At 36.6% G+C, this 25,693-nt stretch overlaps 1 protein-coding gene across 1 annotated transcript; it reads left to right on the forward strand.

Annotated features, from left to right (window-relative positions):
- The first annotated feature begins 12,536 nt into the window (after positions 1-12,536).
- On the forward strand, positions 12,537-22,545 carry LOC110385577 (uncharacterized). The gene is made up of 3 exons (XM_038017365.2): positions 12,537-12,666; positions 12,869-13,058; positions 21,072-22,545. The coding sequence occupies exons 2-3, from the start codon at positions 13,041-13,043 to the stop codon at positions 22,359-22,361; spliced, it is 1,308 nt and encodes a 435-aa protein (XP_037873293.1). The 5' UTR covers positions 12,537-12,666; positions 12,869-13,040; the 3' UTR covers positions 22,362-22,545.
- Positions 22,546-25,693: the final 3,148 nt, after the last annotated feature.

Consider the following 25,693-nt stretch of genomic DNA (forward strand, 5'->3'; position numbering starts at 1 on the left):
CGTAATCGCCCGGGATCTGGATGTGGAGTCGCTCGAGGAGTTCATCCGGAGGCTAGCTCGTAATCTTTACGAGCGGGCTGACGGTGGACCCCACGAGCATCTCCACAATTTAGCTCCCTTGCACGCCAGACCACCTGATGGTCGGGCGCTACCAAGGGAGCTACTGGAACCCCCTTCTATGGTAAGATAGTCGGCTTAACCGGAGTGATATGGGAGTGCTCATAATGAGTGCCCCCATGGGACTGAGCTGTCCACACTCGTCATTTCCCCCCACATCGTTGGGGTGCCCCCCTTATGGGGACCCATTTCACACCCCCGTTGGGTGGACCACTCCCCCTTATGGGGAGTGATTATATGTCGGTCCCTCCCCGCGACGGTCTTCCCCTTCTGGGGAGCCCTTAGCGGGTGAGCGCCAAACTAGTGTCGCCGCCCCTCCTCTGGTTTGTAGAGGTGGGGCCGCGGCATGGGGCCGGTGGCGGGCCCCACGGTTGCTGACTGTTGTCCCTGTATTGTATATAGTAGTTGTAATTAGGTTAGTTAGTTTAGTTAGTTTTGTAATTAGTGGTAAGAAGAAAAGGAAAGAAAAGGGAAAAAAAAAAAAAAAAAAAAAAAAAAAAAGGCAGTGGGGTTTGCCCCGAGGCCCGTTCCGTGCCCGACCGTTCCGTACGACGACCCTTCTTCTCTCTGGAAAGTAGAAGTACAGAAAGGAAAAAATTGAATCTTCGTATGCAAAACATGATAATCTCCTGACCGATGTGTTTATAATATATTCTAGCCCCAAACGAGTGCGATTGACGCTAAGCTTTTTTTTTTATTGCTTCGGTGGGTGGACGAGCTCACAGCCCACCTGGTGTTAAGTGGTTACCGGAGCCCATAGACATCCACAACGTAAATGCGCCACCCACCTTGAGTTATAAGTTCTAATGTCTCAAGTATAGTTACAACGGCTGCCCCACCCTTCAAACCGAAACGCATTACTGCTTCACGGCAGAAATAGGCAGGGTGCCCATCCGCGCGGACTCACCAGAGGTCCTAACACCAGTAATTACACAAATTATAATTTTGCGGGTTTGATTTTTATTACACGATGCTATTCCTTCACCGTGGAAGTCAATCGTGAACCTTTTGTTGAGTAAGTATTTCATTAGAAAAATTGGTACCCGCCTGAGATTCGAACACCGGTGCATCGCTCAACACGAATGCACCGGACGTCTTATCCGTTAGGCCACGACGACTTCGAAAGCGTTCTCAAATATTCAACATTGATGATATTAGAGCTGTGCCCAAATGCACCGGTTACTATTATTGACAACTAACATCATACTTTTTTTTTTTTCGAATGCGCTCGATTTCTTTTTCTATAACTAAGACGGGTCAGTACTTCTATTTGTCATCGTTACATTCGAAATCGAGGAAAATTGTATTTATTTATTAGCTTACCTTTTCGATAATTTATAAAATTGGTCTTTTCGTTTTCAATTGTGGTCTAGTTTCGGAGATCCGCACAACGAAGCGTGTAAATTACGTCGATTTGTTTATGGTCAAAGGAACCGAGCAAATTGGTTGATTAGATAAAGTAGTATTTTTTTTCTACCTAAGCTGATAGCCCTGAGAGGCTATTTCAGCGTAACCTTAACTAGTAGGTGAGCTTACGGGGCTCAAACCTGACGACGTTGCTAACACGAACCCTAGCAAGAGCCGTGCTTCGCAGAATCTACTACCGGATCGGAAATGCTACCCACTGAGAAGATCCGGCGAGAAACTCAGTGGGCTGTGTCTGTGGGTTAATTTACAACGATGACCGGATAAAGTAGTGCCGTATTATGCAAAATACTATCTGAAACATTAACACGTACGTCGAGGAAATTTTTTAGACGATCACGAAATTAATAATTAAATGAACTAGAAGCGTTCATGCGCCGTGTTTTGAAAGTTATAAAGTTGTATCTATACAATTATTATTGTGGTTGAAATTTCAGGGAAGGTTTGCATTGTTATGTGATTTCTACGGAGTAGCTACACAAGTCAATTGAAACTTTGACCTTCTGGTGCTTTTAGCTTCTAAAGCACTAGTCACCGTCCTCGTCAAACTGGTCGATTACGGAGAAGAGTTCGACGAGCGAACTAGCCCATAGACACAGCCCACTGAGTTTCCCGCCGGATAATCTAAGTGAATCGCGATTCTGATTCGGTAGTAGGTTCTGCGAAGCACTGCTCCTGCTAGGACTAGTGTTAGCAAATTCTTTCAGGTTGAACCCGCCAACTCACCTACCCGGAATTGCGATCCCGATCCGGCGGTAGATTCTGCGAAGCACTGCTCCCGCTAGGGGTAGTGTGAGCAAATTCTCTCAGGTTGAGCTTCCTCGCCTAACCGTCCGGGCGTAGCTGGAATAGTCTTCTAGGCTACCAGCCTATAGGTAGGGAAAAACTAATTGACCTTCTCAAGATCAGTGGCGGCGTTCACGTTGTCAATGTACATCGGAAACCAGCAAACACCAGGTGGGTCGTAAATTAGTACATTGATCTAAACAGCATCCTGAAGGCATTAACAGACCATTATGACTGTCGGTACTTGAACCATTGTACCATGGTTCACTTGCGGACTAAATAATAATAATAATAATAATGGTTGGTTCGAAGTAAGTATCACTTGAATGGAATATTTGAAATGTATTCAACTGATAATTATTTTTAATAAATGTATATTTTTTAATAGATTGGTTTTGTTAATTTTAATTATGTTTCAATGATACTATGTACACATATGGACTTGTTGTTGTCTGAAATAAAATAAATCATTCATTCCTTCATTCATTCATTCATAAACAATTATTAACTTCTCACGTTCAAGAAATAGGTGAACAAAAGTATTTACAGAATCGGAAGAAGCCTCCAGCGAATTTATAAATGTTGCCAGACAACTTTCACTTGGTCACTCTGGATATATATCCATTTAAGATACCTTTGTTTTCATTCTTACACGACAATAATCATAAAGAATATAAAGCGTAATCGACTGTTTAAAAAATCTTTTTTTTGGGTAATAACTACTAAGGCTTAAATAGCAAACCGAATTATCGATTAAATTTCATCTTGTTTTTCTCCTTTTGATACTGTTATATTAGAGCGAAGTTATATAACTATTGTATAACTATCCGTCCTAGGTGCCTGAGAAAATTATCAAATTAGTTGCACTTGTTGAAGTCGGTGAAAAAAAATTTTTTTTTTTTTTTCTTCTCTTTCTTTGATGGGTGGACGATCTCACAGCCCACCTGGTGTTAAGTGGTTACTGGAGCCCATAGACATCTACAACGTAAATGCGCCACCCACCTTGAGATATAAGTTCTAAGATTTCACGTATAGTTACAACGGCTGCCCCACCCTTCAAATCGAAGCGCATTACTGCTTCACCGCAGAAATAGGCAAGGTGGTGGTACCCACCCGTGCGGACTCACAAAAGTACCTACCACCAGTAAATTACGATGAAAGATTTCGTTGCACAGAAACAACCACACGAAGCTAATAAAAGCGTGTCAAAAAAAAGAAACTTAATGTCTCCAGTTTGCAGGCCCATGTTCTTCCTCTAGATAAGAGTTAATTCAATGGTCGCACCCGTTTAGTAAAGCTCACTCACACATCACGTTAATATCTCGTTAAGATGTCGGCACATTTGGCTTTCAAATATTACCGAATGATGGATGTCATGTTTTGTTTTTAACATGCCTCGAAAATCCGGCAATGTTAGCAACATCGACTGTTCGTTAAACATTTTTAGCTGTCATAATGCAATAGAGCCAAAACAATAATTAGCGAGGAATACTTGCGGTTGATTTTCCAATCGTGAGCCCTCTTATATTTTTGTTGATATATTGATACCGTCCCGTTAAATTTAATCCTAAAGTGAACTATGAACAGAAACAATTTTGTAAGTGGCAAATGTTTAATTATAGCTTTCGAATAAAACTATCTATATATTAATACGTGAAGCAAAAACTTTGTATCCCTTTTTACGAAAATTGCGCGGACGGAGGAGTATGAAATTTTCCACACTTATAGAGAATATAGAGAAGAAGTGCACAATGCTAATATTTTTTTAAAAGAATGCATAAAAGATACATTAAATCAATAAAAAAAACATTACACACACTACATACCATTTATTTTACGCACACACGCATGCATACTGTTTATTGTCAAATTTTTGTTCTTGACGTCTGTGGTCAAATTGAGAATAGATTAAATATTGTTTGTCTTTGTTAATATTTTTTATAGTGTAGTCTTGGCGAAATTTCTGATCATAGAAGTATAAATTACAATCATAATAGTGTACAAACTTACAATTCCAATTAATTATAGTCGATTTTCGACTACTGCGGGACCTCTAGTTTTAAATTAAGACGCCGCGCCATTTTTTGCGGTAGAGGCTCACTGAATAGGTGTAATAATATAATTGGTGCATAATTGTTACTGATCGATATTATATCATCAATATTCTGATTCAAATCAATTAACGTGAAGTTTCTGAATAGTTGAGAGTTGTATATCGTGAAAATTAAACTGTAATTACCTAGGCGATATGTCAAAAAGTTTGTAATTTTGGAATGGAAGCAAAAAATGTATGTAGATAATTTAAATAGTTGAAAACAAAAAAGTTACGGATTACACGACGCACGTTCGCGGTTTATGTAATTTTAATGATACAGTAATCATCGCGTTATTTTCAAATCATGATTTGTGACGGGAAATGTTGCTTCGCGGTGGCAGAGACTGCTGCCTTTATAATATTAAACGACAACCCTTTATTTTGAACTATAAATAAATAAAAAACCCATCAAGAAAATTAAGATTTTTTTTAAAGCTTAGATGAGTGGACGAACTCACAGCCCGATGTTAAGTGGTTATTGGAGCCCATAGACACCTACAACGCAAATGCGCCACCCACCTTGAGATATAAGTTCTGTGGTGTCAGTACAGTTGCAACGGCTGCCCCACCCTTCAAACCGCAACGCATTACTGCTTCGCAGCAGAAATAGGCGGGGTGGTGTTACCTACCCGTACGGACTCAGAAGAAGTCCTACCACCACTAAAAAACCAATAACCAGAATAAGAAAAAATATCTTGTCACCCGACTATCTAACTATCAACACATGAGCACACATAAAGTTTCTTGTTACTGATTGACTGAGTGATTCATCAACCAGACCAAACTGACGGATAAACGAAATTGAACATATGTCTGCGTATTCCTATATAGGAAAGGCAAACCCTACGAAAGCTTCTTGATATCCCACGTCTTTAACGGAAAACTTGAAAGGGAAAAAGTTTATGATCTATGGAAGATAATATTGTTCTTCCAAATTAATGACTTTTATTAAAACAAGGAATATTTTTATAATATATTATTTTAATGTTTTCCCATATTTGGTAACGTTTAGGGAAGAAAACTTATTGGTTTATGATTTATTGTCTTATCCTAAAACTTTGTATTTTTTGCCTACATACAACTGGCCTTCTTTCTCTGTTACTATAATTTTTTGGAGTTTACTCCTTTAGAATCGATTTACATATATAGGCCCGGGGTATGAAAATTATGGGGACCAAAATCGTACTAGCATGTCACACGAAATGCGTTATGCGCCTGATTGGCTCCTGATTGCGTGATGCGTGCGCGCGCCAATCAGGAGCCAACGCGCGGCCGCGTTATCGCAGGTGACGCCGGGCTGCTGCGCCGGCAGTCCGCCACAAAGCCTCGTACTGATCGCGCGTTTCTCTCATTATTGTATTTTCATATATTTGTTAGTCGTTTGTTTTGTGTCTCGTTAATTTGTTAATAATCTGTAGTGTATCGTGTTGTCGTAATATAGAACTATTTCTCGTATTGTTTCGTTTAATTTTTTATATCCAGTAAACTCCAGTCGTGCGTCGGAGCGGACACACACACTTTTTTTTATTTTTATTGCCTAGGTGTGTGGACGATCTCACAGCCCACCTGGTGTTAAGTGGTTACTGGAACCCATAGACATCTACAATGTAAATGCGCCACACACCTTGAGATATAAGTTCTAAGGTCTCAGTATAGTTACAACGGCTGCCCCACCCTTCAAACTGAAACGCATTACTGTTTCACGGCAGAAATAGGCGGGGCGGTGGTACCTACCCGTGCGGACTCACAAGAGGTCCTACCACCACTAAATAAAATGTCTGATTTGTAAAGATTTAAATTACTGAATTTCACAGGTTATAGTATTCATAGGTGCTTTACGTAACAGGTTGTTTATTTATATGTGTATATTATTTATACATTTATGTACATATCCTTTTTTACTCTTTGTTATGTTACCTAAGATATGCTTAATTTTTCTAAATTATTAGTACACCGAAATGAAATACCGTTTTAGAAATAAGACCACTCACGGTTTACTTAAGTTTTTCTAAGTCGCATTACGGTGCGTTACACGGCTAGACAGATTAATAATTTATATTTTCCGTGTATAAAAGTTGCAGATAAAGCCAGGTGAAGCAGCCCGTAATAGCTGGTTAGCGCTAAAAGTTACAAGTAAAATGTTTAATTTAACGATATCACGTACACCAGATATCGATATCGACGTTTGAAAAAAAACACGTACTGATAATATAGAAAAAAGAGGTCAAAGTCATAAATAAAATAAACAACAGTTTAAAAAAACTGACAAAATACGCTTTTATAGAAACACCAACTAAAAAATAGAAAATAAGCTTTAATAAATATGAATTAAAAATAATGTAAGAAAAAATGATTTTATTGTAAAAAAAAGCATGGGGTGCATGGCATCAGTAGTTATAAATATTTTATGGACAGATATGAGTAGAAGGGCTATTTTGATAATATCCTGAAAAGCACCGCACGCTTTTTTACAATAAAATAGTTTTTTCTTACACTATTTTTAATTCATATTTATTAAAATTTATTTTCTATTTTTATTTGGATTTTCTATAAAAGCGTATTTTGTTAGTTTTTTTAAACTATTGTTTATTTTTCATTTTTTACTTGCATTAACATTTTTTCAATATTTTTTTCAGGTTTTTTTTTTTATTTGAATTGTCATCGGTCTTTAATAAGTATACCAAATTTCGAGTTAATCCGACGTTTTGAAGGGGGTCAAAATCATGTTCAAAGATTCCGTTACAAACATACATACATGCGTCTGAAGCTAATAAAAACGTATTAAAATAGTACCTTATTATGACAGTCAGGAGTGAAATTTGAGGAACAGCAATGGTCAGCAAGCTCTCATGCAGATTGTGCAGCAATCAATCCGTAGTAAAAAAATATGATATCTGAATATGAGGCCGCCAGCGCAAAAGTGGTCTAGCCCACATTTTTTTATATTCAAGCTTATATGTATATATGTAATTTATTTAAAACCATAATAAGTTTTGGTGCAAAACCGGCCTATCCATAGTTTCATCCATAGATAACAGATGGCTTTGTAAACATTATTTTTGCGCGTATTGTTTTTTTGCCAAATTAAAATTCATGAAAACTTAAACCTCATTGCTCCATACTAACTATGGTAAGCTTAGGCCGCTTTTGCGCTGACGGCCTCATTTATTGAAGACACCAAAGATGCATAATATGTAAAAAGCGCGGTACAATCAAACGTATTTTGATCCTGTGACAGTAACCAAGCTTCTTAATTCTATTTCTGTTCCAGAATAACTACGATGGAGATCGAACCCTCCTGGCTGAGCCTTTGCTCGCCGACTTGTCCTGGTGAAACAGGAAAGACCTTCGGACCACCAGTAGTCCTCCCTTCATAAAAAAAGTGATAAAGAAATATTACATAATTTATATATACCTATTTTATGTCATGAAGCAGTGATGCGTCCGATTTGAAGCACGCGATTACATAATTTATATTTTGTCCTCATCTCTCAAGTTGGGTTATGACTTTTAAATCTATGAAGTTAAGTAATCGTAGAGCACTAGGAAATCTGTGACTTTGTCTAGCGAAACCAAACAAACAACAACAAAAAACAAGTGTCGTCGAAGTCGTCGCTTGAAGTCGTCGTGGCCTAAAGGGTAAGACGTCCGGTGCATTCGTATCTAGCGATACATCAGTGTTCGAATCCCGCAGGCAAGTACCCATTTTTCTAATGAAATACGTACTCAACAATTGTTCACGATTGATTTCCACGGTGAAGGAACAATATTATAATTATAGCAAGAGTTCCTCTATCCAGAAATACATGAAGTCAGCGTCGGAACGGTACTTCGATAAGGCTATGCGTCATGATAATCGCCTTATCGTTGCCGCCGCTGACTACACCCCGAATCCTGATCACGCAGGACCCAGTCACCGTCGACGCCCTAGAAACGTCCTTACGGATCCATCAGATCCAATAACTTTTGCATTAGACGCCTTCAACTCTAACACTAGGAGCAGGCTTAGGGACCTCGGTAACCGTACTCGTCGAACTCGACAAAGAGTTCGCCGTGCAACCTAACCCATGAATCAGCTCGCTGAGTTTCTCGCCGGATCTTCTCAGCGGGTCGCGATTCCGATCCGGTAGTAGATTCATTCGCGAAGCAACTACTCTTAAGCTGTTAGATCTCCTTCGGAGGCGCTCGGGTAGCTGTTAGCAAATCCCACCCCTCCTGGCTGAGCCTTTGCTCGCCCACCTGTCCTGGTGAAACTGGAAAGGCCTCCGGGCCACCAGTAATCCTTCAATCATAAAAAAAAGCAAGAGTTCCTACCACCATTTGAGAATATAGAGAGATGTAGGTAGATAGATGGTCTTCTGACTGACACCCGTGGATGTCTAGGGCACGTCTTAACCTTATAGCTAGTTTATGTAAGTATTCTTCGACATTAGAGTCAATTGTCTAACATTGTAATTAAAATCCCTTGAAGATTCTAATCTAATAGAGATCGATGCGATTATTTTTTAAAGTGGGATTTTAATAATTGACTAATGGTTAGTCGAAATTCGACTATAATTATTTGAAATTATAAGTTTGAACATTATTAATATTCTATTGTCAAAGACTATTTATAATATAATCACAGATTTCGCTAAGACTACGCTATAGACAAATAATATTAAAGAGAAACAATATTAGGTAGTCTATTCTCAATTTGAGAACAGCCTTTAAACCAAAACAAAAGTTTGACAATAAATAAAAGAGCATAATAATATATGCGCGTCTGTGATTATCAAATACACGATAGTGTGTGTAATATTTATTTATTTATTGATTTAATGTATTTTTAATGCATAATATCAAAATATATTAACATTCTGCACTCCTTCTCTATATCGCTACATAGTATAAAACAGTCGTTTTCTCTGTCCCTATATCCCTATGTATGCTTAAATTTTTAAAACTACGCAACGGATTTTGATGCGGTTTTTTTAATAGATAGAGTGATTGAAGAGGAAGGTTTATATGTATAAAAACATCCATTAAATAGTGGAGAAATCAATAATAAATTACAGTTTCCGAAGCGAAGCGAGGGCGGGTCGCTAGTTCTCTATAAATGTGGGAAAAAGAGGAAAGATTTGTTTGTTTGTTTGTTTCGAATAGGCTCCGAAACTACTGGACCGATTTGAAAAATTATTTTTCCATTAGAAGCCGACATTGTCCCTGATGAACATAGGCTACTTTTTTATTTTATTTTTTATTTAATTTTTTTTGGTTTCATGTGTGTTTTAATGTTTCCGAAGCGAAGCGAGGGCGGGTCGCTAGTTCTCTATAAATGTGGGAAAAAGAGGAAAGATTTGTTTGTTTGTTTGTTTCGAATAGGCTCCGAAACTACTGGACCGATTTGAAAAATTATTTTTCCATTAGAAGTCGACATTGTCCCTGATGAACATAGGCTACTTTTTTATTTATTTTTTTATTTTATTTTTTTTGGTTTCATGTGTGTTTTAATGTTTCCGAAGCGAAGCGAGGGCGGGTCGCTAGTTCTCTATAAATGTGGGAAATTTCATATTTCTCCGTCTGCGCAACTGTCGTAAAAAGGGTACAAAATTTTTGCTTCACCTGCGTAATTACTGGTGGTAGGACGTTGTGAGTCCGCACGGGTAGGTACCACCACCCTACCTATTTTTGCGTTTCGGTTTGTATGGGGGGGGGGAGGGGGCGTTGTTACACTGTTATAATTGAGAACTTAGAATTTATATCTCAAGATTTACGTTGTAGATGTCTATGGGCCCTGGTAACCACTTAATACTAGATGGGCCGCGAGCTCGTCCACCCATAAATAAAATAAAAAAGTTTCAGAAGGTCCGAAAAACATGTCCAGTTCCCAACGTTGGAATCTTGATTAAGCAGAAACCACTGGTCTTTTTAAAATTTTCTTTTTTGACGAATCAAAATCTTTAATGATATTTCCCGTCAGAGGTTATCGAAGCCCATAACAATGTTAAGGCTAATCCATAAAAAGAAGCATAATATCTTTAAAAAAATCCACAGTAAAAATAAAAACATGGCGTAATAATAATTCGGATTCATTTCTTAAAAGCCATTACATTGAAATCGATCCATTCGAACCGTAATAACACTTAAGCGTTGGATTTTATTTTTATTGTAGTCATGAACAATAATGATAATTTCCATTTTGCTAATTATATGCTTTTACTACTACAAGATCATTATAATGTGAGTTATGTCAGCTTATTGCAATTATTCTATCGTAATTGTTCCATGATTACTTTATAATTTGGGTAAAAATAAAAATATTAAGTATAAATATATTATACTTATTATAAAATAAGTTGGTGCTTTCCGGTAGACAATTATTTTACTTACTATATAGTTATATACTGTACTAGATACACCTTTACTTAATATATCTATAATGTTTGAAAGGTGGGTGGTGGTGGAGGTCCTAGTCGAACCCGTCGCGTGCGACCAAGGGCTCGGCGAGTAAATTAACCCATAGACACAGCCCACTGAATTACTTGCCGTTTTTTTTTTGTCCTTCCTAAGCTAATAGCTTTGAGATTCTATGTCAGCGTAACCCTAACGCGTAGGTGAGCTCCCGGGACGCAAACCAGAAGGCGACCCTCTCGCCGGATCTTCTCAGTGGGTTACATATTCGATGCGGCGCCGGCGGTAGATTCTGCGAAGCATTGGTCTTGCTAGGGCTAGATTTAGCAACGTCGTCTGTATTGAGGTCCGTGACCTCACCTACTCGAGAAAAAAGATGTTGGAGGTATATTGGCAAGACTTTAAGGACTTTTTTTATTATTATTATAATTATATTCAAAACTAGCGACCCGCCCTCGCTTCGCTTCGGAAACATTAAAACACACATGAAACCAAAAAAAAATATATTAAAAAAGTAGCCTATGTTCATCAGGGACAATGTCGGCTTCTAACGGAAAAATAATTTTTCAAATCGGTCCAGTAGTTTCGGAGCCTATTCGAAACAAACAAACAAACAAATCTTTCCTCTTTATAATATTAGTATAGATTGTCTCAAATTATATCTGTCTATTGACTGTGCATATTCTGTTACTATAAATATCTATGCACGGACGAATCATGCGTTCATGAGATTATTATTATATTAAGATACAATTGAGACTTTCACACGTTCTTATGGATCCATCAGATCCATTAACCTTAGCATTAGATGCCTTCAACTCTAGGACCGGATTAGGGACCTTGGTAACAGCATTCGTCAAACTTCGCAAAAAGCTCGACGTGCAACCTAACCCATACATCAGCCCGCAGAGTTTCTCGCCAGATCCCAGCGGATCGCGATGCGGGTAGTAGATGCAATCGCAAACCAGCTGTCTTTGATCTATTCGATCTCCTTCGGAGGCGCTCAGGCAGCTTTTAGCAAATCCCATTCCTCCTGACTGAGCCTGATCTCGCCCACCTGTCCTAGTGAAACTGGAAAGGCCTTCGGGCTTCATAAAGAAAATAATTGAGATTTTGACCTCATGTGTACTGTACTGGTGATGGCATTCACGTTCTTATATTTGTGGGCGTGATTTATTGACCCATCAAAGCAATCACAATTCAAGTTATTAAATTTCAATTAATAAATTATATTCATTAAAGTTAAACAGCTTTAATGTAAGGTTTTCTACTAGAACACTGTCTATTACTAGAATAAGTAAACTATAGAAATTATATAAATACGACAATAACTAGTAAGCCTTTTAACAACTGAATCGAAAGAAACGAACTCTATTTTTACAATATAAAAGTAATCAGCTATCACCAGAACTACGAGGCTACTAATTGTAAAATTTGAGTTTGATTTGAATATCCTATGCGATTGGGCTGTACGGAACGCCTTAATAAATATTTGCATATAAATTATTATTCATCTAATAACTGTTCAAAATATTATTTATATTCACTCAGCCGGTATATTATGTTAAAGTTTCTTTAAATTTTTTTCGTAATTACCAACATACACGAAAGGGCAACAGTCCACAAATTCCACATACTTAATTTTTAAAGGCAAAAGGTCATACAAAATTTTGGTTCGCTCCGAACTTTGACATATTGTAGCTCGAACTTGTAATATAATTTGCAGGGTGCGCCTTTCTGCACTCTGATATGGAGTAGTGCAGTATTTAACATGACCACACCAAACACGCGCGACCATTTACAGAGCGCGCAGCCGAAGCGACGGATCGACGCGATCCATGTTTTTAAAAGTACGTTAGAATAACAAAAATAAATCATTATAAATTCCATAAATTAACTGCAACTAGCATAATGAGTACAGTCACTTGATATAGTATTACTATCGTGAAGTGCTTTTGCGCTAATGAAATGTTTTCATTTTTCCTCGTCAATTATTCGGTGTAATCGGTGTTAAAGTTTCTTTTTTTTAATAGTCCGTTTGTCGAATTATAGGGTTTCCTTTGGCTGCGCAAGCGTGGTCAGTTGGTATCGACAGTTGCAGCGCCGGATGTGAGGACATCGCCGGAGCTGAAAATGCATTGAAATTATACGAGAAATTGTGGAGTTCTGGACAATAATTAGTGATTGTTACGTGTGTGCTCAAAGAGTTTCGGGACTTTGAAAAATGACGGTTCTTTTAAAGGTATATATATAACTTTATTTTTTTTACACCTTTGGAAAATGGATCGTGGGAAATCAGCCACCAACTGAATTGATAATTTATAATTTAAAAATCAAATTTTAAGTTTTCACTTATAAGGATTAACTTGCGAGAATATAGTTTTTCTATTAGTTTTATACATCTTTAAAAAAATTTATTATGCGACAGGTTCGAGTAATAATGTTGCTTACAGCAACAACAATTTACATTGCATTACAAATTAATTTACATCAATAATTCAACAATTCTAAGAAAGTCCTAATGACTCCGACATTTATATTTCATTAAGCTTAGAAATCTAGAAAAGAAGAACAAAAAAAAATTGAATAGAATCGTTTAGTTTTATACTGTTTTATTATTTTATTTATATTATTTTTTTATTTAAAGATGCTATTTTTTTGTAGTAGGGTGTATTTTGTCCGTATCCTTGGATACAACCATCCTGTCTGCTCGAGTTAATCATGCATTCCAGTTTCAAGGATGTGACCAGCTTTTGTAATACATAATTGAGGCTTCAACCTCATGTCTCAAGGTAGGTAGTGGGATTAGCGTTGTGAGGACTAAGGGCTTCTGGTAACTCCTTAGCTCTAAAAAATGTTCATGCCATGCTAAAAAAGTGTATCGAGTTGGTTGGTGCGCAGCGTCAATAATGTTGTTGTGCCTAAATGTCCAGTAACTGCTGGATATGAATATGATGTATTAATATGAATTTAAATTCAGATGGAACACTATCTTCTTGCCGTGTCATTAATGAAAATAGAAAATTGCCAGTAGAAACAGACTGAGACAAAGCACGAAAACAATGCGTTGCGTAATAACGTTTAGGCCATAATCAGAACAACCTATTTATATTGTTTAAATTAAAATGCTTGGAACGTATGTCACATATGAGTCGTCTATTATCAAAGGTGGCAATCTGTGCATTTGGACAAATTTTTTTTATTGATATGACAATACAGATTGATTTGAATATAATCGTCTCCTTCAAAGAATACGGTTCAAAACCTGCATTAAATAAAGGTTAATAGTTAACCTGTTATTTATCTAAGATGTCGTTCCGAAGAGTTTTGTGACTGCCAATGGAATACAAAGTCAATAATTCGTTTTTCTGATTTACCAATCATTGTCCAAAAGTCAGATTGCCGGCTTTGATAATAGTCGACTCATATATTGTCATTAAGTTGAAAAAATCAGAGTCCAACTACGGAAGATATATAGATTTGACCTGAAATTAAATAAATTTCGAAAGACTTGTGTGTAGGCCGACGCATAGATTTATAAATTTAAATTCAATAAATTAATTAAAATATTATTGCGAAAATTATGAAAATATTAAGATACAGTGATGCAATGTTAGCGCTCTATTCGATTTAATTACATTTTGAACAAAATTCAAATGTGTATTACTTGTACTTTGAATATTTATTTAGTTATTTGATAAAACGAAAGAGGAAAACATATGTAGTAGTATCCATGCGCAAGAAAACATACCAACTGCAAAAGGACTTGATAATGATAAATGGAGTAGATAACAAATGAGATGGTTACCTGGGAGACCTGAAGGCATATAGCCTAAGACTGCTAGAGATAGAAATACAAGGAAAAAACTTGCATTTAGTGGCTTAAGATTTAATGACAATTATTAATCAGCCTCGCCTTAAATATACGTCACTAAATTATGAAAATTTTGAAGACGAGCATATAAATCATGTAGAATGTCATAACATATCGAAATCAAAGATGATTGGATGAATTAAAATCAAGGGCAAACATTGCGATATTAAAGAAAACGTTTAAGGCGTACCGCGAGTAAAAGAGAAGGCTTTGGTTACCGAAATGGGAATAAATTAAATTAATTTCATCTCCGAATTTGATTAGCAGAGAGTATAGACACCAATAATAAAATTTCTGATCATAGAATTCTAGAAAACATTTCTTGATAAAATCCTTGATTTGTATTCTTATTCATCAACAAACAAATTTTGCAGTCACAAAAACGAGTTTAATAGTAATATAAATATTATGGTGATGTGGTCTAGTTTTAAGTAGGCGTGTCGCGAGCGTAATAATTCTGACGTAACGGTCAATCCGATACGATGCCATCAATGCGACAATTATTACACAAGTCTTGTTGTTACAAAAGTTGTGTTACATTTTGGCAAAACCTTCTTTGACCCATGGTTTTGAGAAAGTAGAACGCGGAAGGAAGAAAAGTCACTTTATATAGAATAAATTGTCTTAGCTATTGATCAAAACTTAGCTAACATGCATTAAAGTTCTCAAACAGGGTTATGGTGCGATATTTTTCTACTAACCCCCAGACAACAACACGATCTTAGGATATCACATTACGTTGTTTTGCAAATATGTAGTAATATTCTGTACCCACTCACATTAAAAAGGTTAATTATAACAGAGAAAGCTAATTAGTTTTTTTTTTCTATTTTCTATGAAAGCAGGGTGACAATTAAATTAACATAATATAATTAAAAACCAAAAATAATATTTTTCTTTTATATAAAACAATTCTTAATCTATCATCAAAATCTTGATACCAGAAGGATGAAAATTAATTAAATATAATAATACAATTAAAAACGTAAATAAAATAATAAAATTTTTAAATAATTAGACAAAATTAATTTTCAAGCTATCAACACAATCTTAGACTCTAGAATTAAAAAAAAATACGGAACTAAACATAAGTAGAGCGAACCAAACTTTCTAACGAGAGGACTACGTGGTTTTTTTTTGTAATGGATTATTTGTTATGTGACGCGCGTAATTATATTAGTTTGGCGTCGACGGCTTAACTAATTTAATAAAATGGCGATTACACGCTATTTATTTACTTGTATAACACTCTTAGATACATTGTGCGTGTGTTTTTTTACATTTTTTCCAATTCTCTATTTGTCTATTACAATAAAATAGTCAAATTCGATAAACGTTGCTTATTATTCAGAGGGTTTGACGTTGTTTATTATTTAGTAGGTTTTAGTCGCAGTCTCCTTTTTATAATAGCTGGGCAGAAAAGAACTTAAGAACCATCTGGTGTTAAATGGTTACTGGAGTCTATAGGTATAATAAAGGTTTTTTTTTTTGTTTATTGCTTAGTTGGGTATACGAGCTCACAGCCCACCTGGTATTAGGTGGTTACTAGAACCCATAGACATCTACAACGTAAATGCTCCACCCACCTTGAGATATAAGTTTAAAGGTCTCGAGTATAGTTAAAACGGCTGCCCCACTCTTCAAAGCGAAAAGCATTACTGCTTCACGGCAGAAATAGACAAGGTGGTGGTAGCTACCCGCGCGGACTCACAACAGGTCCTACCAATAGTAATTAGGAAAATTATAATTTTGCAGGTTTTTATTACACGATGTTATTCCTTCACCGTGGAAGTCAATCGTGAACATTTGTTGAATGCGTATTTCATTACATAATTTATTATTGGTACCCACCCGCCTGGGATTCGAACACCGGTGCATCGCTCAACACGATGTCACACATCTAAAGAGTTAGTCATGATTGAATTGTTTATATGGGGACTGTTTCACACTTATAATGGAAATGCATCTTTTCCCCTTACCTATTCGCTGGCCTACCAGCTAGGCTACCAGTAGGACGGGAAACGCTATACTGCTTTTCGGCAGAAATACGCAGAATAATAATGCCTAACCGTTTAACTTCCCAATATGCCTAGTATCACAGTAGTAATTACACAAACTAATATTTTTTTGCTGTTTTCATTTAATTTGCATCATGGTGCTGTTCTTTCATAATGGAAAACCATGGGGGTGTGGCGGGTAGCCATCATACAACGCAAGATATTTGACAGATGCTTGAATCTCGCTTACGACGTGTTCAACATAAGCGTGCATATATACAAGTTCTGAACTACAACATTCGGACCGTCGGTCTACCGAGCAAATATCACCCGCTCGGTGGAAGATCTTCCCTTTGTCGTTCAGCCCCCCAAAGGGGATTAGAAACTCAGCATGTTCTTCTCGCTCGAGTAGACCAGACGGACAACTTATCCCTTAAGCCAAAGACGCATCGGACATTAATAAAATTAAATGCATAAAAAATATGTATATGATTTAGTAAATCGATAAGTAGAAGATCGATCATGAATTTATTATTATAATACATTCCTTTTAATACTGTATAAACTATTATAAGTATGTATATACATAGTCAGGTCATAAATTCTGTCACATGTTTAATGTAAAATAATTGAAACAAGTTTATTCATTATGTAACAATTCATATACCAAAATGAACTTAACAAAACATAGATTCTTATGACACTAAAGTTTATTCAAAATGACCTCCGTGATTTTGAACACAGGCCTTCAATCTGCGCGGCCAGTCGTTTATCGCAGCACGAACGAAGTCCATGTCAATATCGGCGGCTGCCTTAATCAAGGATGTCTTGAGTGACTCCAAATTGGGATGAGGCTTTGAGCACGCCTTTTCCTCCAAGTGTTGCCATATCTTGTAATCTAACGGATTTAAATCTGGACTGGAGGAGGGCCAGTCTTCGTGCCGGATCAAGTCGATTTCACGCGCCGCCAACCAGTCTTATGTGCTCTTCGCTCTATGAGCTGGCGCCGAATCTTGTTGGAATACCCAGTGCCTGTTATTGAACATGGTATGAGAAACAGGTTCCACAAGGTTCGTCAGGACTGTATTTTGATACACAACTGCATTCGTTTTTACACCTTTCTCACAAAAATGTACCTCTGTTAAACCCCAATAAGAAACTCCCAACCATACCATGAGCAAGGATGGAAAATGACCTCGTTGGACACGCGGAATACGGTTGCTCGCTTCTTCACTACTGTGTGCGTATACCTTATCATTTTGTTTGTTGTAGCTAAAAATTTTTCATCCGAAAAAAGAATTTCCCGATATTTTTTTCCCGCGTACCGCTTCAACAAAGCGCGGCATCTCTTCAGTCTCAGATCCATTAGACGAGCATTCAAACGATGTCCTGTTTTTCTTCGATATGCCCGAAGCCCTAGTCTTCATTTAACACCCTTTTCACCGTGGTTCTGCTTAACCCCATCTGCAGGGCCAACAGTTTCTGCTTACGTTTGAGATTTCTTTGAATTCGCGCCTCACAGCTTTTATCACTGCTGGAGTCCTAACAGACCGAGGGCGACCACTTCTTGTCATCTACACTAGAGTCTTCATTGTATCGTTTGATGGTACGATAAACGAATCTTTTGGTTATATTCAAATTTTTCAGTATGTTAAAAATTTGAATTGGCGCGTAACCGCAACGATGCAACGCAATAACTGCAACACGGTCTTCTTTAAGCGTCCACTCCATATTTAAAAATGAGTAAAATTCTAAAAGTATACATTTTTATTTTCATAAACAATTCGAAATTCGAATTCAATAAACTTTTTTGTGGCCAGCATTCTAAAAGAAAAGTTTTTACTGTGTGACAATACTAATTATGACCTGACTAGTTATATATTTGTATATGTATTTGTAATTTAATATAAATTTCATTGCACCTACCACTATTAATTCTGCACTACCTTTCGTTGACTGGTAGAGAATGCCATAGGCATTAAGTCTGTCAAATAAATAAAAATAAGTACAAAGCTTGTGTACGGTATTTTTGATTTTGGACAATTGGTTACTTTCGCTTTTGTTTATGCAAATGAGCTAAGTCTAGGCGTATTACATAAAATGATTGCACTACCTACACAATGAACTATGATTTATTGTGATAAAATACAGTGTTTGTCGATGTCTGAGACGATAGAATATTTTTATTGAAAGTCACTTAATGACGTCAATAGTGAGTGAAATTTGTCTTAGTTAAAAACTGAATCCATCAAATTTTATGATTTTTGCATTAATGTGTTACCTGATCGAATGTGGTTACTGGAATCTTGGGAGTAAGTACCCTCTCCTTACCGTAGCCAAATTCCACCTTACGTTAAACCTTAAACGTTGCATTTATCAACAATTAATCTAAAGGATAACTTTTGCCACTTACCATTATTATTATTTTTGCTTATATGGGTGGACGAGCTCAATGCCCACCTGGTGTTAATTGGTTACCGGAACCCATAGACATCTACAACGGCCACACGTCCTTACGGATCCATCAGATCCAATAACTCTTGCATTAGATACCTTCAGCTCTAACACTAGGAGCAGGCTGAGGAACCCCGGTAACCGTACTCGTCGAACTCGACAAAGAGGTCGACGTGCAACCTAACCCATGCATCAGCCCGCTGAGTTTCTCGCCGGATCTTCTCAGTGGGTCGCGATTCCGATCCGTTAGTAGATTCATTCGCGAAGCAATTGCTCTTGAGTTGTTAGGTCTCTTTCGGAGGCGCTCGGGCAGTTGTTAGCAAATCCCACCCCTCCTGGCTGAGCCTTTGCTCGCCCACCTGTCCTGGTGAAGCTGGAAAGGCCTCCGGGCGACCAGTAATCTTACAATCATAAAAAAAAAAAAATATACAACGTAAATGACATGAGACATGAGTTCTGAGGTCTCAGTATCGTTACAACGGCAGCCCCACTCTTCAAACCGAACCGCATTACTGTTTCACGGCAGAAATAGGCAGGGTGGTGGTGCCTACCCGTGCGGACTCATAGAGGTCCTACTACCAGTAGAAATTACCATTCGATGGTAGAATTGAGTATTTTGCGCGGTATTTCATAAGGTTATTCAGTTGATGTCTTTCTTCAAAGGAGATTTGAAGAGAGAGAATCTCCTATAGAGATTGAGAGAGAGAAAGAGAAGGAGAAGAGAGATGGAATCTCTAATAGTTTACATCGGTTTATCAAAGACAAAATCAAGTATTTTAACGTTTCGTTGATTTTTAACCCTGAGTATATCTATAGACAGTCATTATGCCGTAATTATTATATATTTTATCAGTTAAAAAATATTTTTAAAAACATTTTCTCTTTAATTTGTATGATATTAGAATTCTAACATTTTTATATAATTACTTTAACTTAAGATACAATCTCTTTGAAAGGAAGTTTTAAATGAGAGGTCATGAGAGAACTCCTTTTTAATTCATACAAAATTTTAACGGAAGTCTGAAACCATACCTTTTCTCATGATAAAACTTTGGAATTCCAATAACTATGCACACACCGTCATACTTAGGTGTAAATAAAACATCAACATATTTAGGTTCAAAAACAATATTTCGCATCGCTGTGGTTTGATTTAGCAGCTTACATGCTCATATCAATCAATTAAATTATGCATAGCAAAAAATACTGATGTGTTATTCAATTAATATGACTGACATTCATTATCTTCGGGCAAGCATCAACAATATTAAACGAAATGTAACCAATTACTTTATTAGATAATTCAGATAATTATGTTCAAGCTTAACTATTTCAAATACATACTTAAATTAGGTTTTTCAACTGCGTTCTTGCTTAAACCGAAAACCATCTTCATTCTAATGTAGTTCTGACAACAGTGAAGCTATTTTACAATACGTTTTACACTTATGTATAACATTCTAGAAATCTTTGTAACGAATTGTAACAAATATGATTGTTTTGTAACTTCCACTTCTTAAAGCGCCGTGTCCTTATATAAAACTACTGAACTATACAAAAAAAAAAAAACAAAAAAAAAACGTGTCGATGATCAAATAATAATTTTAAAATACACATCACTATAAAAATGTATAAATAATAACAGGTGTAGTCGAGACAACGTACTTAGTGTAACCACACGTAACACACCTTCGGCGAGAGTGATGGAATCGTTTAACCACATAAATTACGAGTAAAAGTTGGCAATCTCGTCTTCATCACACATAGCAAAAGTAGCCGGTTCTATTCTATTTTTTTGCCGTTCACCTGTTTTGTTGTTACGTTAGTGCAACTACACCTGTCGCCGCACCTTTGGGACCATATTATTATTAGTATCAGGCGCAATGAAATTTGTGACGTAGAAATTCTCACTTCTCAATTTTACTTTCAGGTATCAATCCTTCTGGGAATTGCGTGTGCGGTGTTGGGTGAAAAAAAAATAGAGCTACAGGACATAGAGGAAGACAATTTAAAAAGTGAAAAGGAGACGGAGCTTGGGAATTCGGGACACGGTTTACAAACCAGTTCAAATTCTGAGACAGGGCTGATACCATTAGAGTTTTTGAAGAGCGGTCTGTTACGGTACTTTCAAGCGACTCCAGCTCCGGAGTCGCGTTACCTTCACCAGTATTCCGTCAGTGAAGCCCCAGAGAGAATACAAGCTCCTGTTGTTCAACCAAAGCCGCAATTTGGGACGTCCGCAACCCAACAAGCTATGGTCGGCTACTTATCTAACGTGCCGATGCAAATTTATTTAGTCCCGCAATATTATGATCAATCAGGTCATGAACGTACTCCACAATCTGCCATTCAGTACACTTCCGCTGGGGCCACTCGGGCGGGCGATTATCAGGGACAGCATGAAGCCGTTCAAACTCAAACTAATTACATAGAAGTGCCAGCATATGTGACGCCTACAGCAAAGACTTATGTACCGCATTATACCAGCCACGTTGTTAATTTTACTCCACGGCCCACAGTTGCGCCACAGCCAACAGTGTCTTCGGTAATTTATCGTCCTTCCATACTACAATATCAAGCTCCAGCTATAGTAGCACAAAATAGTCCTGCTAAACAATATTACCAAAATGTACAATATACCGAAACGACAGATATCGACGAAGGCCAAGAACACGAAGACTCCAATAGTAATACTCACGCAGAAGTGACTTACCAAAAGGTACCAGCACAGGAATATCATCGACATTACCCATCAAGGACTCCACTTAGAGAAGAATACCGGCACAGCACTGTTCCAGAATTGCCGCATCCGAATTCTTTATTGTTGAAGGGTAGTCCGTCTCATATACCGAAGGCTTTGCCTTTATATCGTCCTATAACGCAACCCGTTTATTCAAATGCAATTCACAATACTGTTTTCACCCCCCGACCTCAGCCACCACCCTACGCTTCTCCATTCAAACGCCGTCCAACATCTCTTTTAGACTCTTACATTCCTTCTCACGTCCAAATAGAGTATATGAGGAGAGGATTCGCCAAAAATCCTGCAGAGGCATTTGAGGCGTTATCCAGTGGTCGTCATTTGACGCATTCTCACGCCCCACCAGGAAATTATGAAAGAGGATTCCTTCCTAATCAAATGTATCATACTGCTGGAGGAGGCGTTACTTTTGGACACTATAAACGATCACCCAAAGGAAATAGCCGACAGCAAAAATAATATATATAGATATTTATAAAATTCAATTGTAAATTGTATACTTGATGATATTTAAAGACTTGAAATAATTAATAATGTAGGATATAAGTTCTATTTAAGTTATGAGATTTAAAATCTAGTACAACGACATTAATTTAATTTGTTTATCTAATAAAATAAATTTATAGATGGAAGTACGGAGCAATTTAGTAATGTTATTATTTACTAATAATATATTTTTCATCGTCAGTATTTGATACATTTTATTAATGTCAATTCAAAATCCTATTACGTGCTTAAATGGCAAAAAGAGTTATCCCTTACTAGCTGATCAAACTTTTCCAAGATTAGGAATCGCTGTTCTAAGCCATTACTTTAACATTGACCTTGGGTGCTTTCAAGTTTTTGAACCACTATCACATATGAACAAAGAAACCGCTGCAAATCTTATTATAGCCCCCCTATGATTCTTAGTACACGTAATAAAAGAAATACATTATTATTGTAATGTTCACACAGAACTAGTTTTAATCGATGAATTTTCATCAACTCGATTTCTATTTTAAAGATAAACTTCTGCTAACAGTAGAAGCGCTCAATACGTGTAATTAAAAACCTCATTGTATGATTTTTTTTATGATTGAATGATAGGTGTTGCCCAGGAAGCCTTTTCAGTTTCACTAAGACTGGTGGGTGAGTAAAGGCTCAGCCAGGAGGGGTGAGAATAGCTAACAGCTGCTTCAACTCAAGAGCCGCTACTTCGCGAATGAATCTACTACCGGATTGGAATCGCGACCCGCTGACAAGATTCGGCGAGAAACTCAGCGGGCTGATGCATGGGGTGTATGATCCTGTGTATGATTCGGCACAGGTAGTACGATGTACTGCAGAGTACACCGGTTGATTTCACCGTTGAAAACCAGTCCTTTGTTACAGTTTGAAGGGCCTGTCATTTTAACACAATAAAGACTACCGCCTCATATTTCATTCTCGTTTTTCTATGGAATTCATTACCCATTGGACACCAAAAGGAACATCATTTCATCTTCCCGTCAACAGCGATTAATATTAGGTCTTTACCTATGAAGCTGTCGCTTAGTATACAGAAAATTAAAGACATTTTTAATAATTATTTTTTGTTTAATCAATCAATGTATGCAACAACAGTATTGATGCATCTCTGCTAGTGTAATGGTTATTTTTCAATGCTATTCTTAAAGGAGTTGTCCAAACTTTGGAAAAACTAGAAGTCTGTCGGTGATGCGTTTCGATTTGAAGTGAAGGTTGTATTGTAGATGCTGGGACTTAAAACTCAGTCTCAAGTTGGGTGGCGGAATTTACTTTGTTGATGTCTATGGTCTCCGATTACTATTTAACACCAGATGGGCCGTGAGTTTGTCACCCTATTTAGATAGGGCAATAAAGATAATTTTTTTTCTGAATATAAGTATAACACCATTACCATTCTGCTTACTGCTTACAATTTACGTATTCGATATAAATTTAGGTAATATTGGCCACTCTGTTCTGATGAGATTTGTTGCAAATTTAAAATTGACAATGAACTGCACTTTCTGAACGTAATACATTATATACATGTATACAGATCTTTCTGCTTTTTCTTCTACTCTTATCCCATGCCCTTATCGCCCTTATCGCATTGTGGAGTTGGCACAGCATTGTTCCATTCAAATCTATCATATTATTATGCTGCACTCAGATCCTTCACATAGTCCATCCAATTTCTTTTAGGATGCCCTCTCCTCACATTATAGTCTACTGACATACCCAGGACGGATAACGAAACTAAATAGAAATTATATTATACTAAATTGAGAAACAATAACGACATAATGATAATTGTTTATGAAAGTTAAAATGATTAAATTAAATTATCACAGTTCGTTTCCGACATTTCCTATGCGGTACCAATCTTTCTAGAATAGCACGATGATTACAGCAACTGATAGATATCATAACGTGAATTCCATCACTTATATATTGGACATGAGGTCGAAATTTGAATAATTTAATGGCTGCCTCAGTCTTCAACCCAAAACACATAACTACGTCGCCACAGACAGCACCTAGTAGTTATTATTTAATAATATTATTATGTTTTGACGTTGTTTTTTTAAGGATTCAAATTTAAAATGTTCCGTTATGGCGTCCTTAACTGACAACTTTTAATTGTAATTGAGCATTATTACGTAATATTAAAATTTATTATACTTTATAGCTTGATACATTAGGAATTCTGTATAACAAGTTTGTTTAAAATTCTTGTGTAGATATGGTAGTATTGAAAGTAAATTAAGTCGTAATAAATTAAGTAAAATTTCCACAGAGCTAGTGCTTAATAAATTATTAATGAATTTTAGCTTAGGAAATAAATAAAACTTCGACTTCAACGGTCCAAAACAGTCTAAAACGGTTTTAATAAAATATCAATTTGAATTTAACTATGTAACTAAGGATACGATTGACCTACTTTTTACGGTAAATATTGACGATTGCAACATTATTGATACTAATTATTTGTAAATAACACTGAATATTTAAATGTTCTAAAAAAAGACGAAGATATGTGTGAGCTTGTTCTTTCGTGGTCCCTAGGCTACCAGAAAATAGGTATGAAAAAAATATCTATCGATCAATATAACAAGACAGAGACAAATATAGACGAAACCAGAGATCCGTACAAGGAGATCCCCGTGGGAAAGTCGTTTAAAACTTCATTCATATTAACTTGATAAAGCCAAAGCCACACGGCGGAATGCAATAAAAAAATCAGTCGATGACATTTACTTATCCGATGAAACTAAAGCGCCTTTATCCTACAATATTTGTATATTTTTAAGCAGCGAGAGATTGAGATGCTTCACTTCTATTTTCGTGACTTCTGTAGCGTGTGAAGTTGTTGTTGTTGTGTTTTTTTTCATCGGTAATCATCGCTTCTACCACTTTGATATTGATGATATAAATGAGCGAGGAAGACCACTTATAAGCGTTCACATTTTAAACATTCAACCGCTAATAAGATAAATTATAACTAGATTGCCTTAAAACTGTCATTCTTTCGGCACACGGGGACACAAATTAGAAAATATATAAGAACGCTATTTTCAGTAAATGTATAATGCATCATAAATAAGTTTCATACTTCAATCTAATGCATACATCTAAGCGAATCTCATTCATTCGAAGCTTAAATTCGGTAAGTGATTGATGAATATGACAAAAGTAAACGAAAAAACTTTGAAAACTCGAAACATAAAACATTTTACTATAAATAAATAAATAAATTAGTTTAAGGAATAAAATAATGTAAAAGAAAAGAAAAAACACAGTGC

This window comes from Bombyx mori, chromosome 18 (assembly GCF_030269925.1).
Source record: "Bombyx mori chromosome 18, ASM3026992v2".
NCBI lineage: Eukaryota > Metazoa > Arthropoda > Insecta > Lepidoptera > Bombycidae > Bombyx > Bombyx mori.